The 17,981-nt window shown below is 44.8% G+C and overlaps 1 protein-coding gene across 1 annotated transcript in view; it reads left to right on the top strand.

Moving 5' to 3' along the window:
• VOPP1 (VOPP1 WW domain binding protein) overlaps positions 1-17,043 on the top strand; it is a gene marked incomplete at both ends in the record, with an annotated part of 103,466 nt that extends 86,423 nt beyond the window's left edge. The window contains one exon of the mRNA XM_082846566.1: positions 16,853-17,043. Coding sequence (XP_082702692.1) covers positions 16,853-17,043 — 191 coding nt within the window. The remainder of the gene's footprint in view (positions 1-16,852) is intronic.
• Positions 17,044-17,981: the final 938 nt, after the last annotated feature.

Here is a 17,981-nt window from a genome sequence, read left to right as displayed (position 1 = left end):
GGTGGCTTCTCTTGTTGCAGAGCAGGGGCTCTAGGTGCTCGGGTGTTAGTAGTTGTGGTACGTGGGCTCAGTAGTTGTGACTCGCAGGCTCTGTAGTTGTGGTGCACAGGCTTAGTTGCTCTGCGACATGTGGGATCTTCCTGGACCAGGGCTGGAACCCACGTCCCCTGCATTGGCAGGCAGATTCTTAACCACTGCACCACCAGGGAATTCCCCCGGAAACCCATCTTAAATTGAAAATATAATAAGTTGAAAATGCATTTAATACACTTAACCTATTGAACATCATAGCTTAGCCTAGTTATCTTAAATGTGCTCAGAAAACTTACACTACCCTACAGTTGGGCAAAATCATCTAACACAAAGCCTATTTAATAATAAAGTGTGAATATCTCATGTAATTTATTGAATACTGTACAGAAAGTGAAAAACAGAATGGTTGTCTGGGTACAGAATGGTTGTGAGTGAACCGGCTCTTTACCCCTGTGATCACATGGCTGACTGGGAGCTGTGGTTAGCTGCCACTGTCCAGAATCATGAGAGAGGATCTTATCACATATCACTAGCCCAGGAAAAGATCAAAATTCAAAGTATGGTTTCTACTGAATTTGTATCATTCACTGCATCGTACATTTCAGACCCCAAAACACAAACAAGTTGAAAATGAAAGGAAGGAAAATATATTCCTTATCTTTAAATAGTAACCAAAAGAGAGCTGGGTAGCTATATATATATATTTTTTTCCTTAGGAAGAAAAATACAAGGCATAAACTACTAAAATCAGAAATGAAAGTAGGACATTACTACCAATTCTACAGAAATAAAAATGATTATACGAGAGAACAATTGTACAGCAAAAAATTGGGTTAATTAGATAGGACAAATTTCTAGAAACATAAAACCTACCAAGACTAAATCATGAAGAAATCAAAAGTCTGAATAGACCTATAACTAGTAAGGAGACTGAATCAGTCATCAGAAAACTCCAAACAAAGTAAAGCCTTGGACCTAATGGCTTCAGTGGTGAATTTTACCAAATATTTGAAGAAGAACTAATATCAATCCTTCTCACACTTTCCCCCCAAATTGAAGAGGTAGGAACATTTCTTAACTCATTCTGTGAGGCCAGCATTATCCTGATACCAAAGCCAGACAAAGACACTACCAAAAAAAAAAAAAATTACAGGCCAATGTCCTTGATCAACATTGCTGTAAAAATCCTCAACAAAATAGTAGCAAACACTTCTTGTAATGTAAGGGTGGTTCAACATACAAAAATTGGTTGGAGTAATATATCCTGTCAACATAATGAAGGAAAGAATGATTTTATCAATTGATGCAGAAAAAATGACAAAATGGAACACCCTTTCATGATCAAAACACTCAATAAACTAGGAATAGAAACTACCTCATAAAACTATCTCATAAAATCCATATATGAAAAACTCACAGCTTACATCATACCTGATGGTGAAAGACTGAAAATTTTTTCTCAAAGATCAGGAACAAGGCAAAGGATACCTGCTTTTACCATTTCTCTTCAACATACTGCTGGAAATTCTTGCCAAAGGAATAAATCAAGAAAAATAAAGACATCAAAATTAGAGAGAAAGAAGTCAAATTGTCTCTCTTTGCAGCTAATATGATCTTGTGTGTAGTAAAACATACGGATTCTAGAAAACAAAACTGTTAGAAATAATAAATGAATTCAGCAAAGTAGCAGGACGCAAAGTCAACACACAAGAATCAGTTAAGTTTCTATACACGAACAGTGTGAGAAGGAAATTACCCAAAAAATCCATTAGTAATAACATCAAGGAGAAGAAAATAATTAGGAATTAATTAACCAAGAAGGTGAAAGTCTTGTACAATGAAAACTATAAAACATTGCCTGAAGAAATTTTAAAAGATGTAAATAAATGGAAACAGATTTTATGTTCATTGATTGTAAGACAGTATTGTTAAAATGTCAGTACCACCCGATATGATCTACAGATTCAATGCAAATCCAATTAAAATCCCACTGATTTTTTTCCAGGTAGGAAAAACCCATCCTAAAATTAATATGGAATCTCAGAGGACCCCAAATAGCCGAAACAGTCTTGAAAAAGAAGAAAAAATTGGAGGACTCACACTTCCTGATTTCAAAATTTACTACATAGCTACATTAATCAAAATAGTCTGATGAGGGCATAAAGGCAGACATATAGACCAACAGAATAGAATAGAGAACCCAACAGTAAACCCTCACATGTACGGTCAAATGTTTTTTGACAAGGGTACCAAGACCACTCCATGGGGAAAAGACAGTCTTTTCCAACAAATGGTGCTGGGAAAACTGAATATCCACATGCAAAAGGATCAAGTTGGACCCTTACCTAACACCATATACAAAAATTAACTCAAAGTGGATCAAGGTCCTAAATGTAAGACTTAATAAAACTCTTAGAAGAAAACAAGGACAAAGTGTCTGAACATTAGAGTCAGCAGTGATTTCTTGGACATGATACCAAAGGTGTGGGTAATAAAATAAAAAAACAGGCAAATTGGACTTCATGAAAAATTTTAAAAATTGTGCATTAAAGGACACTATGAATAGAGTTAAAAGGCTACCTCCACAATAGGAGAAAATATTTGCAAATCATATATTTGATAAGCCATTAATATCCAGATTAACTATAGGACTCCTAAAATTCAACAATGAAAAAATAAAACAACCCTATTCAAAAATGGGCAAAGGAATTGAATGCTCATTATTCCAAAGAAGATACGAATGGCTAGCAAGTACATGAAAAGATGCTCACTAATCATTAGGGAAATACAAATCAAAACTACAAGATAGGGACTTCCCTGGTGGGGCAGTGGTTAAGAATCCACCTGCCAATGCCAGGGACATGTGTTCGAGCTCTGGTCCAGGAGGATCCCACGTGCTGTGGAGCAACTAAGCCCGTGCACCACAACTACTGAGGCTGCGCTCTGGAGCCTGCGAGCCACAACTATGGAAGGCCACATGCCTGGAGCCCACGCTTCGCAACAAGAGAAGCCACCACAATGAGAAGCCCATGCACCATGGCAAAGAGTATCCCCTGCTCGCCACAGCTAGAGAAAGCCCATGCGCAGCAACGAAGACCCAAACGCAGCCAAAAAAAAAAAAAAACTATAAGATACCACCTCACACCCATTAAGATAGCTACTATGAAAAAGCAGAAAACAAGTGTTGGCAAGGATGTGGAGAAATTGGAACCTTTTGCACTGCTGGTGGGAATGTAAAATAGTACAGCCACTGTGGAAACAGTATGGAGGTTCCTCAAAAAATTAAAAATAGAATTACCATACAATCCAGCAATTCCACTTCTGGGTACATACCCAGAAAAATTGAAAGCAGAATCTCGAAGGGATATTTGTACACCCATGTTCATAACAGCATTATTCCCAATTACTAAACTGTGGAAGCACCCACGTGTCCATCAACTGATGAATGGATAAGCAAATACACACAATGGAATATTATTCAGCCTTAAAAAGGAAGGAATTCTGATATGCTACAACATGGATGAATTTTGAAGATATTATTCTAAGTGCAATAAGCCAATCACAAGACTAATACTGTATGATTCCACTTATATGTGGTACTTAGAGTAGTCAGAATCATAAAGACAGAAAATGTAATGGTGGTTGTCTAGGGCTTGAGGGAGTGGATTTTGGGGAAGTTACTATTTAATGGATGTAGATTTTCAGTTTTACAAGATGAAGAGAGTTATGGGGATGTATCATGGTGATGGTTGCACAACAATGTGAGTGTATTTAATGCCACTGAATTGTATACTTAAAAATGGTTAAGATGGTAAATTTTATGTTATGTGTATTTTACAATAACAAAAAGGCAACGAAAAATGCAACAAGTACCTCAGTAGATGCTGAAAAGGCTGTCGATAAAATTTAATATATATTCCTCACCAAAACTCTTTCAAAACTAACAACGTAGTTTTAACTAGTAATGTAAGTAGCAATGTAAGTCTTTTTCTTAATATAATAAAGACTTAGAGTATGTGTTCCTTGAGCATCCTTGAAGGCAAGGATCAAGTCCTCAATGATATACTAATAAACTATCAGAAAGAGAAATTAAGAAAACAGCCCTATTTATGATTGCCTCAAAAAGAATAAAATACCTTGGAATAAATTTAACCAAGGAAGTGAAAGACCTATACACTACAAGCTATAAGATGCTGATGAAAGAAATTGAAGAAGACACAAATAAAGGAAACAATACTCCATGTTTATGTACTGGAAGAATTAATGTTGTTAAAATGTCCATACTACCCAAAGCAATCTACAGGTTCATTGCAGTCCCTATCAAAATTCCAATGGCATTTTTTTCACAGAACTAGAACAAATAATTCTAAAATTTGTATAGAAACACAAAAGATCCCAAATAGCCAAAACAATCTTGAGAAAGAAGAAAAAAGCTGGACGTATCACGTGCCCTGGTTTTAAACTATACTACAAAGCTACAGTAGTCAAAACAGACACATAGCTGAATGGAACAGAGAGCCCAGAAATATACCCACACATATATGCACAATTAAATTATGACAAAGAACATACAATTGAGAAAGGATAATCTTTTGCAATAAATGCAGTTGGGAAAACTGGACAGCCACATGCAAAAGACCCCTGTTTTACACCATATACAAAAATTAGCTCAAATTTATTAAAGACTTGAATATAAGAGGAAACCATAAAACTCCTAGAAGAAAACATAGGTGGTAACCTCATTGACATCTATCTTAGTGACGTTTTTGTGGATCTAAATTCAAAGGCAAGAGAAACAAAATCAAAAATCAACAAATGGGACAACATCAAACTAAAAAGCTTCTGCACAGTGAAGGAAACTATCATCAAAACAAAAAGACAACCTGCTGAATGGGAGAAGGTATTTGCAAATCATATATCCAATATGGGGTTAATATCCAAAATATACAAAGAACTCATACACCCAACAACAAAAAACAAATCTGATTAAAGTTGGCAGATCTCAACAGACATTTTTCCAAAGAAGACATACAGATGGCCAATAGGCACATGAAAAAATGTTAGCGGGGTCTTCCCTGGTGGGCGCAATGGTCGGGAGTCCGCCTGCCGATGCAGGGGACGTGGGTTCATGCCCCGGTCCGGGAGGATCCCACATGCCGCAGAGCGGCTGGGCCCGTGAGCCATGGCCACTGGGCCTGCGCGTCTGGAGCCTGTGCTCCGCAACGGGAGAGGCCACAGCGGTGAGGGCCCCGTGTACCGCGAGAAAAGAAAAATGTTAGCCATCACTAATTATTAGGGAAATGCAAATCAAAACCACAATGAGGTATCACCTTACACCTGTTACAGTGGCTATTATTGAAAAGACAAAAAATAACTAATGTTGGAGAGGATGGGGAGAAAAGGGAGCCCTCGTGCACTGTTGATGGGAATGTAAATTGGTGCAGCCACTATTGAAAACGGTATGGAGATTTCGCAAAAAATTAATAATAGAACTATCATATGACCCAGCTATTTCACCTCTGGGTTTTTATGCAAAGAACATGAAAACCCTAAGTCAAAAAGATTATGCACCCCTATGTTCACTGCAGCATTATTTACAATAGCCAAGACATGGACACAACCTAAGTGCCCATCAGTGGATGAATGAATAAAGATGTGGTATATATACACAATGAAATACAACTCAGCCATAAAAAAAGAATTAAATCCTGCCATTTGTAACAACATAGGAAGACCTTGAAGATATTATGCTTTTTGAAATAAGTCAGATGAAGAAAGACAAAAACTGTATGATTTCACTCATATGTAAAATCTAATAAAACAAAACAAATGAACAAACAAAATAAAATAAAAGCCAACTCATAGATACAGAGAACAGATTAGTGGTTACCAGAGGGGAAGCAGTGTGGGCAAAATGGGTGAAGGGGCTAACTGTATGGTGATGATGGAAACAACTTATGGTGAGCGCTTTGTGGTATCGAAAACATGGAGCTGTGAAAGTGCTGTTTTGCTTGAACCTAAAATGTCCATCAACTGATCTCAGGTTTGAGTCATTTGTTTATAACCAATAAACATTCTCTAGGTTTGTTTTAATTTTTGAAAAGATCAGTGAGTATCTCAGTAGATGCTGAAAAGGCTGTTGACAAAGTTCAATATACATTTCTTATCAAAACTCAAAAGTAGTAATGTAAACTGTAGTACATCTAGAAACGTAAGGCTCTTTCTTAATATAACAGAGACTTAGAGTGTGTGTTTGGGGTCCTTGGAGGTGAGGACCAAGTCCTCAATGATACACGCTAAGCCCAGTGTTACCAGCAATGACTTTTTTTTAACGTATATTTTTAAAATTTTTTATTTATTTATTTGGCTGTGCTGGGTCTTAGTTGCAGCATGCATGACCTTTAGTTGCTGCATGTGGGATTTAGCTCCCTGACCAAGGATCAAACCCAGGCCCCCTGCATTGGGAGCACGGGGTCTTAGCCAGTGGACCACCAAGGAAGTCCCAGTGGGAATGTTTAGTACTTGTCTAATGAATTCACTTTGTACTGTAGACCTGCTGCCAACGACATACTTAGTGTAACAGTAAAAGTAATAAAATTAGGATATTTAGTATCAGTGTTTAACACTGTTCTAGAAATTCTTGGCTTAAGTATTAACATGAAAATATTTAATCATTAGGAAGGAGAAACAAAACTCTCTTTGTAAACAGTGTATCGTTATATACCTAAAAAAATCCTGGAGGATGAACTGAAAAAGTATTTTTAGTAGCTGAGACAATTTAGCAAAATGAATAGATGCAACCTGAAACAGAATTAAACCAGAAGGCTTAGAGGAAAGGGGGCAAGTTATGAAGGGGGGACGCTTGTCTATGGCTCATGAGAATGTGCTCTGCAAGAATTAGCTCAGGTGTTCTGGTTGCAAGTAACACACACCCTCCTAATTCAGCCAGCCTAAAATTATTTTTAAGAGTAATCTCTTGTGACAAAAAATCACAAAGACGGAGGCTCCTGGTTTACCTTCATGCTTAGCAGCATGCTGGAGCTCAGGTCGGCCCCCCCGCTGCCATCTGTCCTCACTGCCGCCTCTACACATCCTGGGATGCAGGACGGACCCCTCGGGGCTTACAGATCCGGCAGTGTCCAGTGGGAGAAGATCCCTGGGCAAGTTACATAATATCTTTGGCCATCAGCTTTTGAATCTATAAATTGGGAATAAATAATATATACCTCATAGTATTACTGTAGGGCTTAAATACAGGTTTTCTTCCTCACTTTCTACAGTGTGGTACTGTGTCAGTCAGGCCATCTGAATGCTCTCCCCAAAGCCCAGTCAGTTCTGGCTTATCTCGGAGTTTCATTTTCTCTCACTCATGTTTCAATCTCTATTTCAGTTTGCAAATCATTCGCTTTGACAGAGAATAAGATTGGAGGTCTTTCTCTTGCCCATTTGCTTTGTTTCTGAATCTTCTTTAACCCCCCATGCATATACTTAAAAGGTTCTTTCTTTGGTTCAGAGTCTGTACCAAGCTTCAGCTCTGCTGGGCTTTATTTGACCTGACTCCATTCTGTGTTTGTTTCTGAGGATATTCCCACTTTCAATTTTGTTGTGTAGGATCAGTCACATTGCCTTGGTTTGGGACCTTTTTTTTTTTTTTTTTGCGGTACGCGGGCCTCTCACTGTTGTGGCCTCTCCCGTTGCGGAGCACAGGCTCCGGATGCGCAGGCTCAGCGGCCATGGCTCACGGGCCCAGCCGCTCCGCGGCATGTGGGATCTTCCCGGACCGGGGCACGAACCCGTGTTCCCTGCATCGGCAGGCGGACTCCCAATCACTGCGCCACCAGGGAAGCCCTGGGACCTTTGAAATTTTTCTTATCACCCTGCTTATTTGCGATTATGGAGTTGAAATGATAATTTTATTATTTAAAAAAAAATTTTATTGGAGTATAGTTGATTTACAATGTTGTGTTAGTTTCAAGTGTACAGTAAAGTTAATCAGTTATACATATACATATATCCACCTGTTTTAGATTCTTTTCCCATATAGGCCATTACAGAGTATTGAGTAGAGTTCCCTGTGCTATACAGTAGGCCCTTATTAGTTATCTGTTTTATATATAGTAGCGTGTACATGTCATTCCCAATCTCCCAATTTATCCCTCCCACCCTTACCCCCTGGTAACCATAAGTTGGTTTTCTACATCTGTAACTCTGTTTCTATTTTGTACATAAGCCCATTTGTACTCTTTTTTTAGATTCCACATATAAGCGATATCATATATTTGTCTCTGTCTGAATTACTTCACTCAGTATGACAGTCCCTGGGTCCATCCATGTTGCTGCAAATGGCATTATTTCATTCTTTTTTATGGTTGAGTAATATTCTATCGTATACATGTACCACTGCTTCTTTATCCATTCTTCTGTTGATGTACATTTAGGTTGCTTCCTTATCCTGGCTATTGTAAACAGTGCTGCAGTGAACATTGGGGTGCATATGTCTTTTCGAATTATGGTTTTCTCCGGGTAAATGCCCAGGAGTGGGATTGCTAGGTCATATGGTAGTTTTATTTTTAGTTTTTTAAGGAACCTTCGTACTGTTCTCCATAGTGGCTGCACCAATTTACATTCCCACCAACAGCGTAGGAGGGTTCCCTTTTCTCCACACCCTCTCCAGCATTTCTTGTTGTAGATTTTTTGATGATGGTCGTTCTGACTGATGTGAGGTAATACCTCATTGTACTTTTGATTTGCATTTTTCTAATAATTAGTGATGTTGAGCATCTTTTCATGTGCTTTTTGGTCACCTGTATATCTTCTTTGGAGAAATGTCTATTTAGATCTTCCACCCATTTTTTGATTGAGTTGTTGTTATTTTTGATATTGAGCTGCATGAGCTGTTTGTATATTTTAGAGGTCAATCCCTTGTCGGTTGCTTCGTTTGCAAATATTTTCTCCCATTCTGAAGGTTGTCTTTTCATTTTGATTATGATTTCCTTAGCTGTGCAAGAGCTTTTAAGTTTAATTAGATCCCATTTGTTTATTTTTGTTTTTGTTTTCATTACTCTAGGAGGTGGATTGAAAAAGATCTTGCTTTGATTTATGTCAAAGAGTGTTCTGCCTATGTTTTCCTCTAAGAGTTGTATCGTATCCAGCCTTACATTTAGGTCTTTCATCCACTTGGAGTTTATTTTTGTGTATGGTGTGAAAGTATGTTTTAATTTCATTCTTTTACATGTAGCTGTCCAGTTTTCCCAGAACCACTTATTGAAGAGACTGTCTTCTCTCCATTGTATATTCTTGCCTCCTTTGTCGTAGATTAATTGACCATAGGTGTGTGGGTTTATTTCTGGACTTTCTATCCTGTTCCATTGATTGATTATGATTTTAAAATGCTTTGGACTCCAGAGTCGTTTGCCATTCAATCATGTGTAGATCTGGGGGGACATTTTTGAAATGATCTCTCTCAAGTCTGTGGCCCATACCCGTTCTTGCCTGGCCTCCCCTGTCTGTGGTTTTCGCTCATACGATGATGTCTTCTTCCCTCCACCTCCCTGAGTGAGTCAGAACTGAGTCTGTCTCCTCTCCGTTTCTCTTCTCTGTGGGAGCTTGAATGCTCAGCCAGGTCAGTGTCTTGTCAAGGGTTCTGCGTTAGCCAAACGAGCAAAGCGTACTGAATGTCTGGGACCCCCTCGTCCTCTGTGCCAGCTGGTGCCCCATCTAGCCCGGGTAGCCGTCACACTCACCACGAGGGTACAGGCTCCGTTCCTATTGCCTGTGCCCTCAACCAGTCTTTCTAGCAAGTTCCATCCCTGTGTTTGTTCACCTCAGGGTTTATGTTCTTGACAAGTACCTAATTTATCCACCTCCCATCTGTTCTATTTCTTTAATATTCTAAGGTGCTCAGATGTTTTGATCCCATCCTTCCAGTTCCCAGCAATATCCATGAGTTGTGACTGTTAACATAAAAATAACAGTTAAATTGGACCCATTTGCTACTGTTTCTCGTTATCCTCTGGTGTGAGTGACCATGCTGCATGAATATTCCAGACACGCCTGCAGCACACCTCTGGTACAAAGATCACAGCCCCAGACCCCCCATCACTTGTGATAGGGAGTTGGGGGTCATCCCTTCAAATGCTTGTCCTCAAGGGCAATGGGTGGGGTTGGTGCAGGCTTGCTGGGCTGGGGCAGCCAGTTCTCTGCGTCGCATCAGGAAGAGGCCTGTCTCAGGAAGCTGCCGTGTGTGTCCAGCACGGTGTGGCAGAGGCAAAGTCCAGATCAGAGTCACCATTCGTCCCTTCTTCCATTGCGCATCTCACATATGGATGGAACGTCTGCTGCAATGCCAGGGGCTGCTCTGGGCTCTGAGGGTTCCCAGGTGAGTGGAATCCTCTCCTCAAGTGCAGAGACTTCAAAGTATTCTACTGCACTGTGGTGCCGATGTGTAGACTTTGTTCTAGGTGCTAAGAGGACGGGGTACCTAATCCAGCTAGGATGGGGGTGAGAGTCAGTGAGCTGTGATTCTGATTTGAGACTTGAAAGATAAATGGGAATTGACCCGATGAGAGGCCGGGGAGCAGTGGTGTGAAGATGGGGAAGGACTTCCCAGGAGGAGTGGTCTGCACGTCGGATGCCCAGGAGCTGCTCTCTGACGAGGGTGAGGGAGAGGTGGGCAGGGCGCAAGCAATTGGGTGGTTGTTGGGAGGTAAAGAATGCGGCAGGGTGGTGAGAAATGAGACTTCGAAACAGGTAGGAATTCTTTTATCCCTCGTAAGGGAACTCAGCTTATTGTCCTGTGAGTGCATTGGTGGCTGTGGTGACATGGAGGGGAATGAATACAGGACATTCGAGTCACGGGTGGAGGGGTGAGCTCCGTGTCTGCTGGAATGTGTTGGAGAAACCTGCCTGAACCTTGAGAAGCAGCCTGGCTGGAGGAGGTGGGTGTAGCGCCTGGGCTCTGATTAAACCGTGAGAACACAGGCAGCGTGTGGAGGAAGAGAACACTGGAGCCAGCTCTGAGCTGGGCTGATTGTAAAGGCGCGGGGAACGGATGGAATCAGACAGCAGGACCCTGGGACCCGGCGGACCCATTGCTGGCAGGCCACTCGGTCTTTCTCAGGCGGCCATCGGCTCTCCTGCGTTCCCACTCCGTTCTCTGTGGCCAGCCAGGTTCTTCTGCATCCCAGGGAAAGGTTGGCCTAGCTTATCTCCTCATGACTTACTGGCCGGTGAGCTGGGCTGAGTGGCGGCAGGGTTGTCGTTAAGAACGCTTGGCGGCCAGGCCCTCCTTTGGCAGATGGTATCTTTGAAACTTTGAAGAAACAGTTCCTGTCAATGCTTATGAATTACTACAAGTATAGAAAATTATGGAAATCGACCTAATTTGTTTTGTAAAGCTAGTATAACTTGTAGAACTAGTGTAACCAAAGTAAAATTATATTGGATCATGTTTAATGATCATGAATACAAAAATCTTGGGAAACTGAATTAAACAGTGTGTCCGCTCGGTTGGGGCGCTTGTCAGTCGATGCATCTCTGCTGAATCTAGGGCTCCCTCTCAAATCGCACAGAGACTGTCAAGGAGGAAGAGACGATGGCTGCAAGGGGTGGAATCACTTCAAGTCTCCGGAGAAGGAGGCTGTGGCCGGCTTAAGAGCGCAGCCCGGGGCGGGTGGTGGAGCCCGGGGAGCCTGGGCCGTGACAGCCCCCAGCCAAGCCCTTTGTCCTCGGATGGCGCCCAGAATGTCGGTGCCTCACGTCACCAGCCTTCTCTGGTTTTGCCCGTCCCTCTTTAGCCGGAACTTCTTCCCCCATTTCCTCACCCCGTTGTGAGACACACGCCACAGTGGAAAGAGCCTGGGCTTGCCAGTACACTACTGGGTGCAAATTCCAGCGCCTCCATATGGCAGCCGTGTGACCTTGGCACGTTTTGTCTCGCTGAGCCTCCGTGTCTTCAGGAAAGTGGATGCAATGCCGATACCCTTGCTGTCCCCACCGCGCCCTCCGCATAGGGTACAGATGCAATGCAGGTGAGGGAACAGCGGGGGCAGCGGTGTGGCTGCAGCCGTTTTGCCCACTTCTCCTGGTCCTTTCCTCTCTATCTCCTGGAGAAACAGTCTTCCTCTAACTCCAGCTTCTTCACAGACGCTCTGTCTTTTCTTTCTCTAACTAAACCATCTACCGGAAGCCTTCAGAATTGAAGGGCAAGTTCTCTTCTCCCACATTCCGCCCCCGCTAAGTCAGGGAGATGGTGCTGGAGTCCCCTTGTCTCCTGGCCATCACTTCTGTACCCTTACAGTCCCGGCTACTTTGAATCCCATGCCAGTTGGCTGTGCCGCTCTTTGTCACCATTCTGCTACTGTCTGTGAGCATCTCTTCTTTGAGGACTTTGGAATGTGTCTGCTCAAATCACCGACCCGCAGTGGCACGCAGTACAGAGGCTGCCTGTGTGAGCGCTGGGTCCTTCTTCCCACGCACGGAACTGTGGGTCCCTGTGTGCTGCTTCTCTCTGCCCAATTGACAGGATGTGTTGGGTGCCCTCCTGTGTACCAGGCTCTTTGCTAGACAGTGGGGTTCAAATGTTGAACCAGGCTTATAAGGTCCCTGCCATCATTGAGCTTATATTCTCTGTAGAAATCCTCTCTCTTTCCTGTATTTCTGCCCCTACCTCTATAAACGCACTCAAGCATTTTCCATCCTTAAAAATACTTCTGCCGTAAGAATATACAGTGGGGAAAACACAGTCTCTTCAGTAAGTGATGCTGGGAAAACTAGACAGCTACATGTAAAAGAATGAAATTAGAATATTTTCTCATACCATATACAAAAATAAACTCAAAATGGATTAAAGACCTAAACGTAAGCCCTGAAACATAAAACTCCTAGGAGACAACGTAAAGCAGAACACTCTCTGACATAAGTCATAGCAATATTGTTTTTGGATCTGTCTCCTAAGGCAAAGGAAACAAAAGCAAAAATAAACAAATGGGACTACGTCAAACTAAAAAGCTTTTAACAGGGAAGGAAACCATCGTCAAAACAAAAAGGGAACCTTCTGAACGGGAGAAAATATTTGCAAGTCATATATAAGGGGTTAATATCCAAAATATATAAAGAACTCATGCAACTCAACAACAAAAAAAACCAAACAACCTGATTAAAAAATGGGCAGAAGACCTGAATAGACATATTTCCAGAGAAGATATCCAGATGGCCAATAGGCACGTGAAAGGACGCTCAGCATCACTGATCACCGGGGAAATGCAAATCAGAGTCACACCGAGATTATCACCTCACACCTGTCAGAATGGCTAACATCAACAAGTTAGCGAGGATGTGGAGAAAAGGGAACCCTGTGCACTGTTGGTGGGAATATAAGTTGGTGCAGCCACTATGGAAAACAGCATGGAGGTTCCTCAAAAAACTAAAAATAGAACTAATAGAAATAAAATGATCCTGCAGTTCTACTCCTGGATAAAACATCCAAAGAAAATGAAAACACTGATTTGAAAAGTACATGCCACCCAGTATTCTTAGCAGCTCTATGTACAGTAGCCAAAATACGGAAGTAAACTGTCCATCAACAGATGAACGGATAAGAAGACCTGGTGTATATGTGTGTGTAGATATATATATACTGCATTACACACACACACACACACACACACACAATGGACTATTACTCAGCCATAAAAAAGAATAAATTTTGCCATGTGTAACAATGTGGATGGACCTGGAGGGTATTATGCTAAGTGAAGTAAGTCAGACAGAGAAGGACAGACACTGTCTGTTATCACTTATATGTGGGATCTAAAAAATACAACGAATGAATATAACAACACAAGCAGACTCACAGACATAGAGAGCAAACTAGTGGTTACCAGTGGGGAGAGGGAAGGATGGAGGGGCAAGATAGGGGTAGGAGGTTAAGAGGTACAAACTGCTATGTCTAAAATAATAAACAAGGATATATTGTACAGCCCAGGGAAATATAGCCATTATTTTGTAATAACTTTAAATGGAGTATAATCTATAAAAATTTAGAATCACTGTGTTGTACACCTGAAACTAATATAATCTTGTAAATCAACTGTACCTTAATTTAAAGCAGTTTTTTTCTGTTTGTTTTGTTTTGGCTGCGTTGGGTCTTTGTTGCTGCATGCGGGCTTTCTCTAGTTGCAGTGAGCCGGGGCTACTATTCGTTGCAGTGCGTGGGCTTCATTGCGGTGGCTTCTCTTGTTGTGGAGCACAGGCTCTAGGCACGTGCGCTTCAGTAGTTGTGGCACGCAGGCTCAGTCGTTGTGGCTCACGGGCTCTAGATGGCAGGCTCAGTAGTTGTGGCGCACGGGCTTAGTTGCTCTGCGGCATGTGGGATCCTCCTGGACCAGTGATTGAACCCGTGTCTCCTGCATTGGCAGGCGGATTCTTAACCACTGCGCCACCAGGGAATTCCCTTAAAGCAGTTTTTTAAAGAATAAAAAAAAACAAAAAACACGTCTGCCCTTGTCATGCATCCCTTTAGCCACCACCCCTCCCCACCCCACCACACCACCCCTCTGGTCTTCACCCCTTACCCTGGAGCAGCTGTTTGCCCCGGCAGCTGGGCTTCTGTGCCAGCCATGGTGCTGAAACTGTTGGCCAGAAATCCTGAATGTCCTGTGGGCTGAGAAGGCGCGGTGCTGCCCTGTCTCCTCCTGAACCCCGCCTGGTGACACAGCTCCTGCCTCACTGCTTCACTCTTTCCTCGCATTCTCCTTTCATTCTTTGCTGCCGCCTACGCCTCCTGTGTTTCTCCTCGTCTGACTGCTGGCCTTGTCTGCGCTGCTCTTCCCAGCCGTCCTCTGGCCCTCCCACACACTCCTCCTGGGAGGTTTCGGCCAAGGCCACGTCTGTGCTGCCACTTCCACAAAGAAGGCCCCCAGAGCTGCCTGGGCTCCCGCAGGCCCTGCCCTTTTCCTCTGTCCCCTCTCTCGCCTGGTGGGCCCCTTATCAACACCAGGAGCCGGGCCTTTCCGACGCAGGCCTCTCCTCCTCCCGACGCGCTCCACACTGAGCTGGTCCCGGGTCCTTGGATACACCTCCTGGGCCCCTCTCTCATTCTCTCGTCCCCATTTCTTCTCTCATATTCAGAGGCTTCCATTGTGTCTTTCCCGGACTATTACATTAGCCTCTTTTTATTCATCTTTAACTTTTTATTTGTATAAAATATAAAGGGATTCAGAGATAAATAAAGTATAATCTCTGCCCTTGAGAAGCGCACGGTCCTGGCTGGTCACGGGCTTGTATACAAACATGTCTTGTAAACGAGCCCGTCTCCTGGCAGCAGGCAAGCTGCACCAGGAGAAGCAGGTGCCGTCTGTTGGGCCACACAGGTGTGAGACGAGGCAGGAGCTGATGAAGGTGCCACCTGTGGCTGATGGCCGTCCTCCCGACACCCTTGAGTGCCTCTCTGGCCAGGTGTTTCTGTCCTGTACTCTCTCCTTCAGCACACTTGTAGATTTCCAAGACATCCTGCACACCTCGGTGGGCATCTTTCCGGGAATCTGACCTTTATTCAGTTAAACTGTGGCAGAGGAAGATTTGCACAAAAAAAGACCCTACAGGATACACACACAGAGACGACCTCTCTGGTGCCCGAGTGTCTCCTGGGTTGAATGAGGCCTAACTCAGATACACCTGATTTCACTCGTGAACTTAGCCCAGCCCACATAAAACCCGGAGCCCACAGTTTCTCTTCTTGATTCTTTAATTGTTTAGTCAGTATCCTGTCATGTTGTCAACACGATCAGAAAAAGCAGATCTAAGGAATAGGCTCCAAAGCAGCAGCTCAGGTATTTCTACTGTTAACATGAGAGTTAGGGGGCTTCCCCAGTGGCGCAGCGGTTGAGAGTCCGCCTGCCGATGCAGGGGACGCGGGTTCGTGCCCCGGTCCGGGAAGATCCCACATGCCGCGGAGCGGCTGGGCCCGTGAGCCATGGCCGCTGAGCCTGCGCGTCCGGAGCCTGTGCTCCGCAACAGGAGAGGCCACAACAGCGAGAGGCCCGCGTACCGCAAAAAAAAAAAAAAAAAAAAAAAAAAGAGAGAGAGAGTTAGGGCTAGATTTGAGGCAGGGTGACCAGTGTATTCCCTCTTGTCACCGTCTATGCTCTCTGGACCCCCGTGCCCTGCACCCTGGCCCGCAGCAGGGCTCAGCCTGCATCCTACAGCCTCTCCCTGACACAAGAGCATCCTTCTCCTGCAGCGTCCAGGGCAGGGAGAGAGTCCACAGACATGTCAGCCCACCCCGCTGGCATCCGCCCCGTAGGTCGTCGCCTTATCTGGGAACTGGGTTCACCTGGATGACAGGCACTCTGCCCTGATTAAACGTTAATCCAGCAGGTGGGAGTGGAGCTGATCCTTCAGCAAACTGTTCTCAGAAAGTGCGTGGAGGCGCCGGTGATGGTTCTGGCCGAGATTCGGGAACACAGGGTCCTCTTGTCCGTTCTCTCTGAGTTGACTCACCTTTCTACGCCCAGGCTGTTTAGGCTCTAAGGGACACTCGGCCCTCTCCGTTGGTAATTTCTTGGTGCACCTCCCCGAGGTCTTGGCAGGGCTGCCCTGGTGTCACTCGGCCTGATCCCGCCAATGTCCCTCCATCACTTAGACACCCTCTTGGGTTGTGGTGCTTTCTGGCTGTCTGCATCCAGTAGAGGAGAAGCTCCGGGAGGCTGGGGCTGGCATGTCCCCTTTGCTCGTCACCTGATCCCAGGTGCCCTGCTGTGTCTGGGCCCTGGCTGTGGGTTTTTTCTGCTGTGCTCACATCTGCTTACCTGTCTTTCAGGAGCCCAGCAGCTGGGGCTGCCGTTTTACACCGACCCTGGAGGACCAGGGGTGAATCCCGCTGGGAACCCTGTGGCGATGGCTTTCCAGGTCCAACCCAACTCACCCCAGGGAAGCATGGCCTACCCACCGCCCCCTTCCTACTGCAACACGCCACCGCCCCCCTATGAACAGGTGGTGAAGGCCAAGTAGCCGGGAGCGGCCTGGCACCTGCCTGTGCAACTGGCCGGGGAGGCCGGGGGAGGCTGTCGCCTGCCCTCCCTGGCGCCCCATCACTGTTCACCTCCAGGAATGGTCTTCTGAGCCACTAAGGGCAAATTCCTTTCTGATATCTTCAAAGCAAGCACAGCTTCCTTTCAAGCTTTCCTTGGAGGACCAGGATTTGAATTCACCCCGTGTCTCCTCTGTTGCTTCTGTTTCCAACGTCATCTGTGCTCTGGCCGAGTGGACAGTCCCGAGGGTTGACCCCCAAGGGTGGCGCACCCAGACCCTCAGGGGAGAGACCCCGGCAGAAGGTGAGGCAGGGCGCGTGAAGGTGAGTACGCGTGAACGCGAGGAGGGGCCCAGGGCGCCCGGAAGGCCCCACACACGGCAGGGGGCCCGTCTGAAATGAGGCACCACAGGGCCAGCTGTGTGAGCCCCTTGCCCGTCAGTCTTCCTCTTCCAAAGGCTCTCAGAGAAACAGGCGTGGGCAGCGCAGCCTCGGAGCCCTCGCTTCTCCATCCCCTTCCTGAAGACCAGAGCTGCCCTCTTCACAGCCAGGGCTGGGAGAGCCCTGGGCACGGCTTGCACCTCAAGGAGATGGGGATCCAGAAACAGGCCAAGCCGCTGTCTATAGTTACCTGAAAGTCACTAAGGAACGTTATTTAAATTCATGGGAAATTGCCCCCTGCCTCCAACCGGACATTGCGTTTGATGAGCTCTTGGTCTGACTTGGGGAAAAAAGTGTTCGAGCCCTTTTCAGTGTGTCCTGTGGAAGGTGGCGTGGAGTCCTGTCCTGAGGTCAGACTCGGAGTCTTTCCTGGACATCGGCAGCTCTCTGGCCTGGGATCACGGCCAGGCAGCTCTGCGCCCTCCCCTGAGGTAGCTCTGACGGTGCGTTGTGATGGACGCTTTCAAAGCAGACAGGC

The sequence above is a fragment of the Leucopleurus acutus genome (genome assembly GCF_964270905.1).
Source record: "Leucopleurus acutus genome assembly, chromosome: 9".
Lineage (NCBI taxonomy): Eukaryota > Metazoa > Chordata > Mammalia > Artiodactyla > Delphinidae > Leucopleurus > Leucopleurus acutus.
This window is presented reverse-complemented; position numbering and strand designations above follow the sequence as displayed.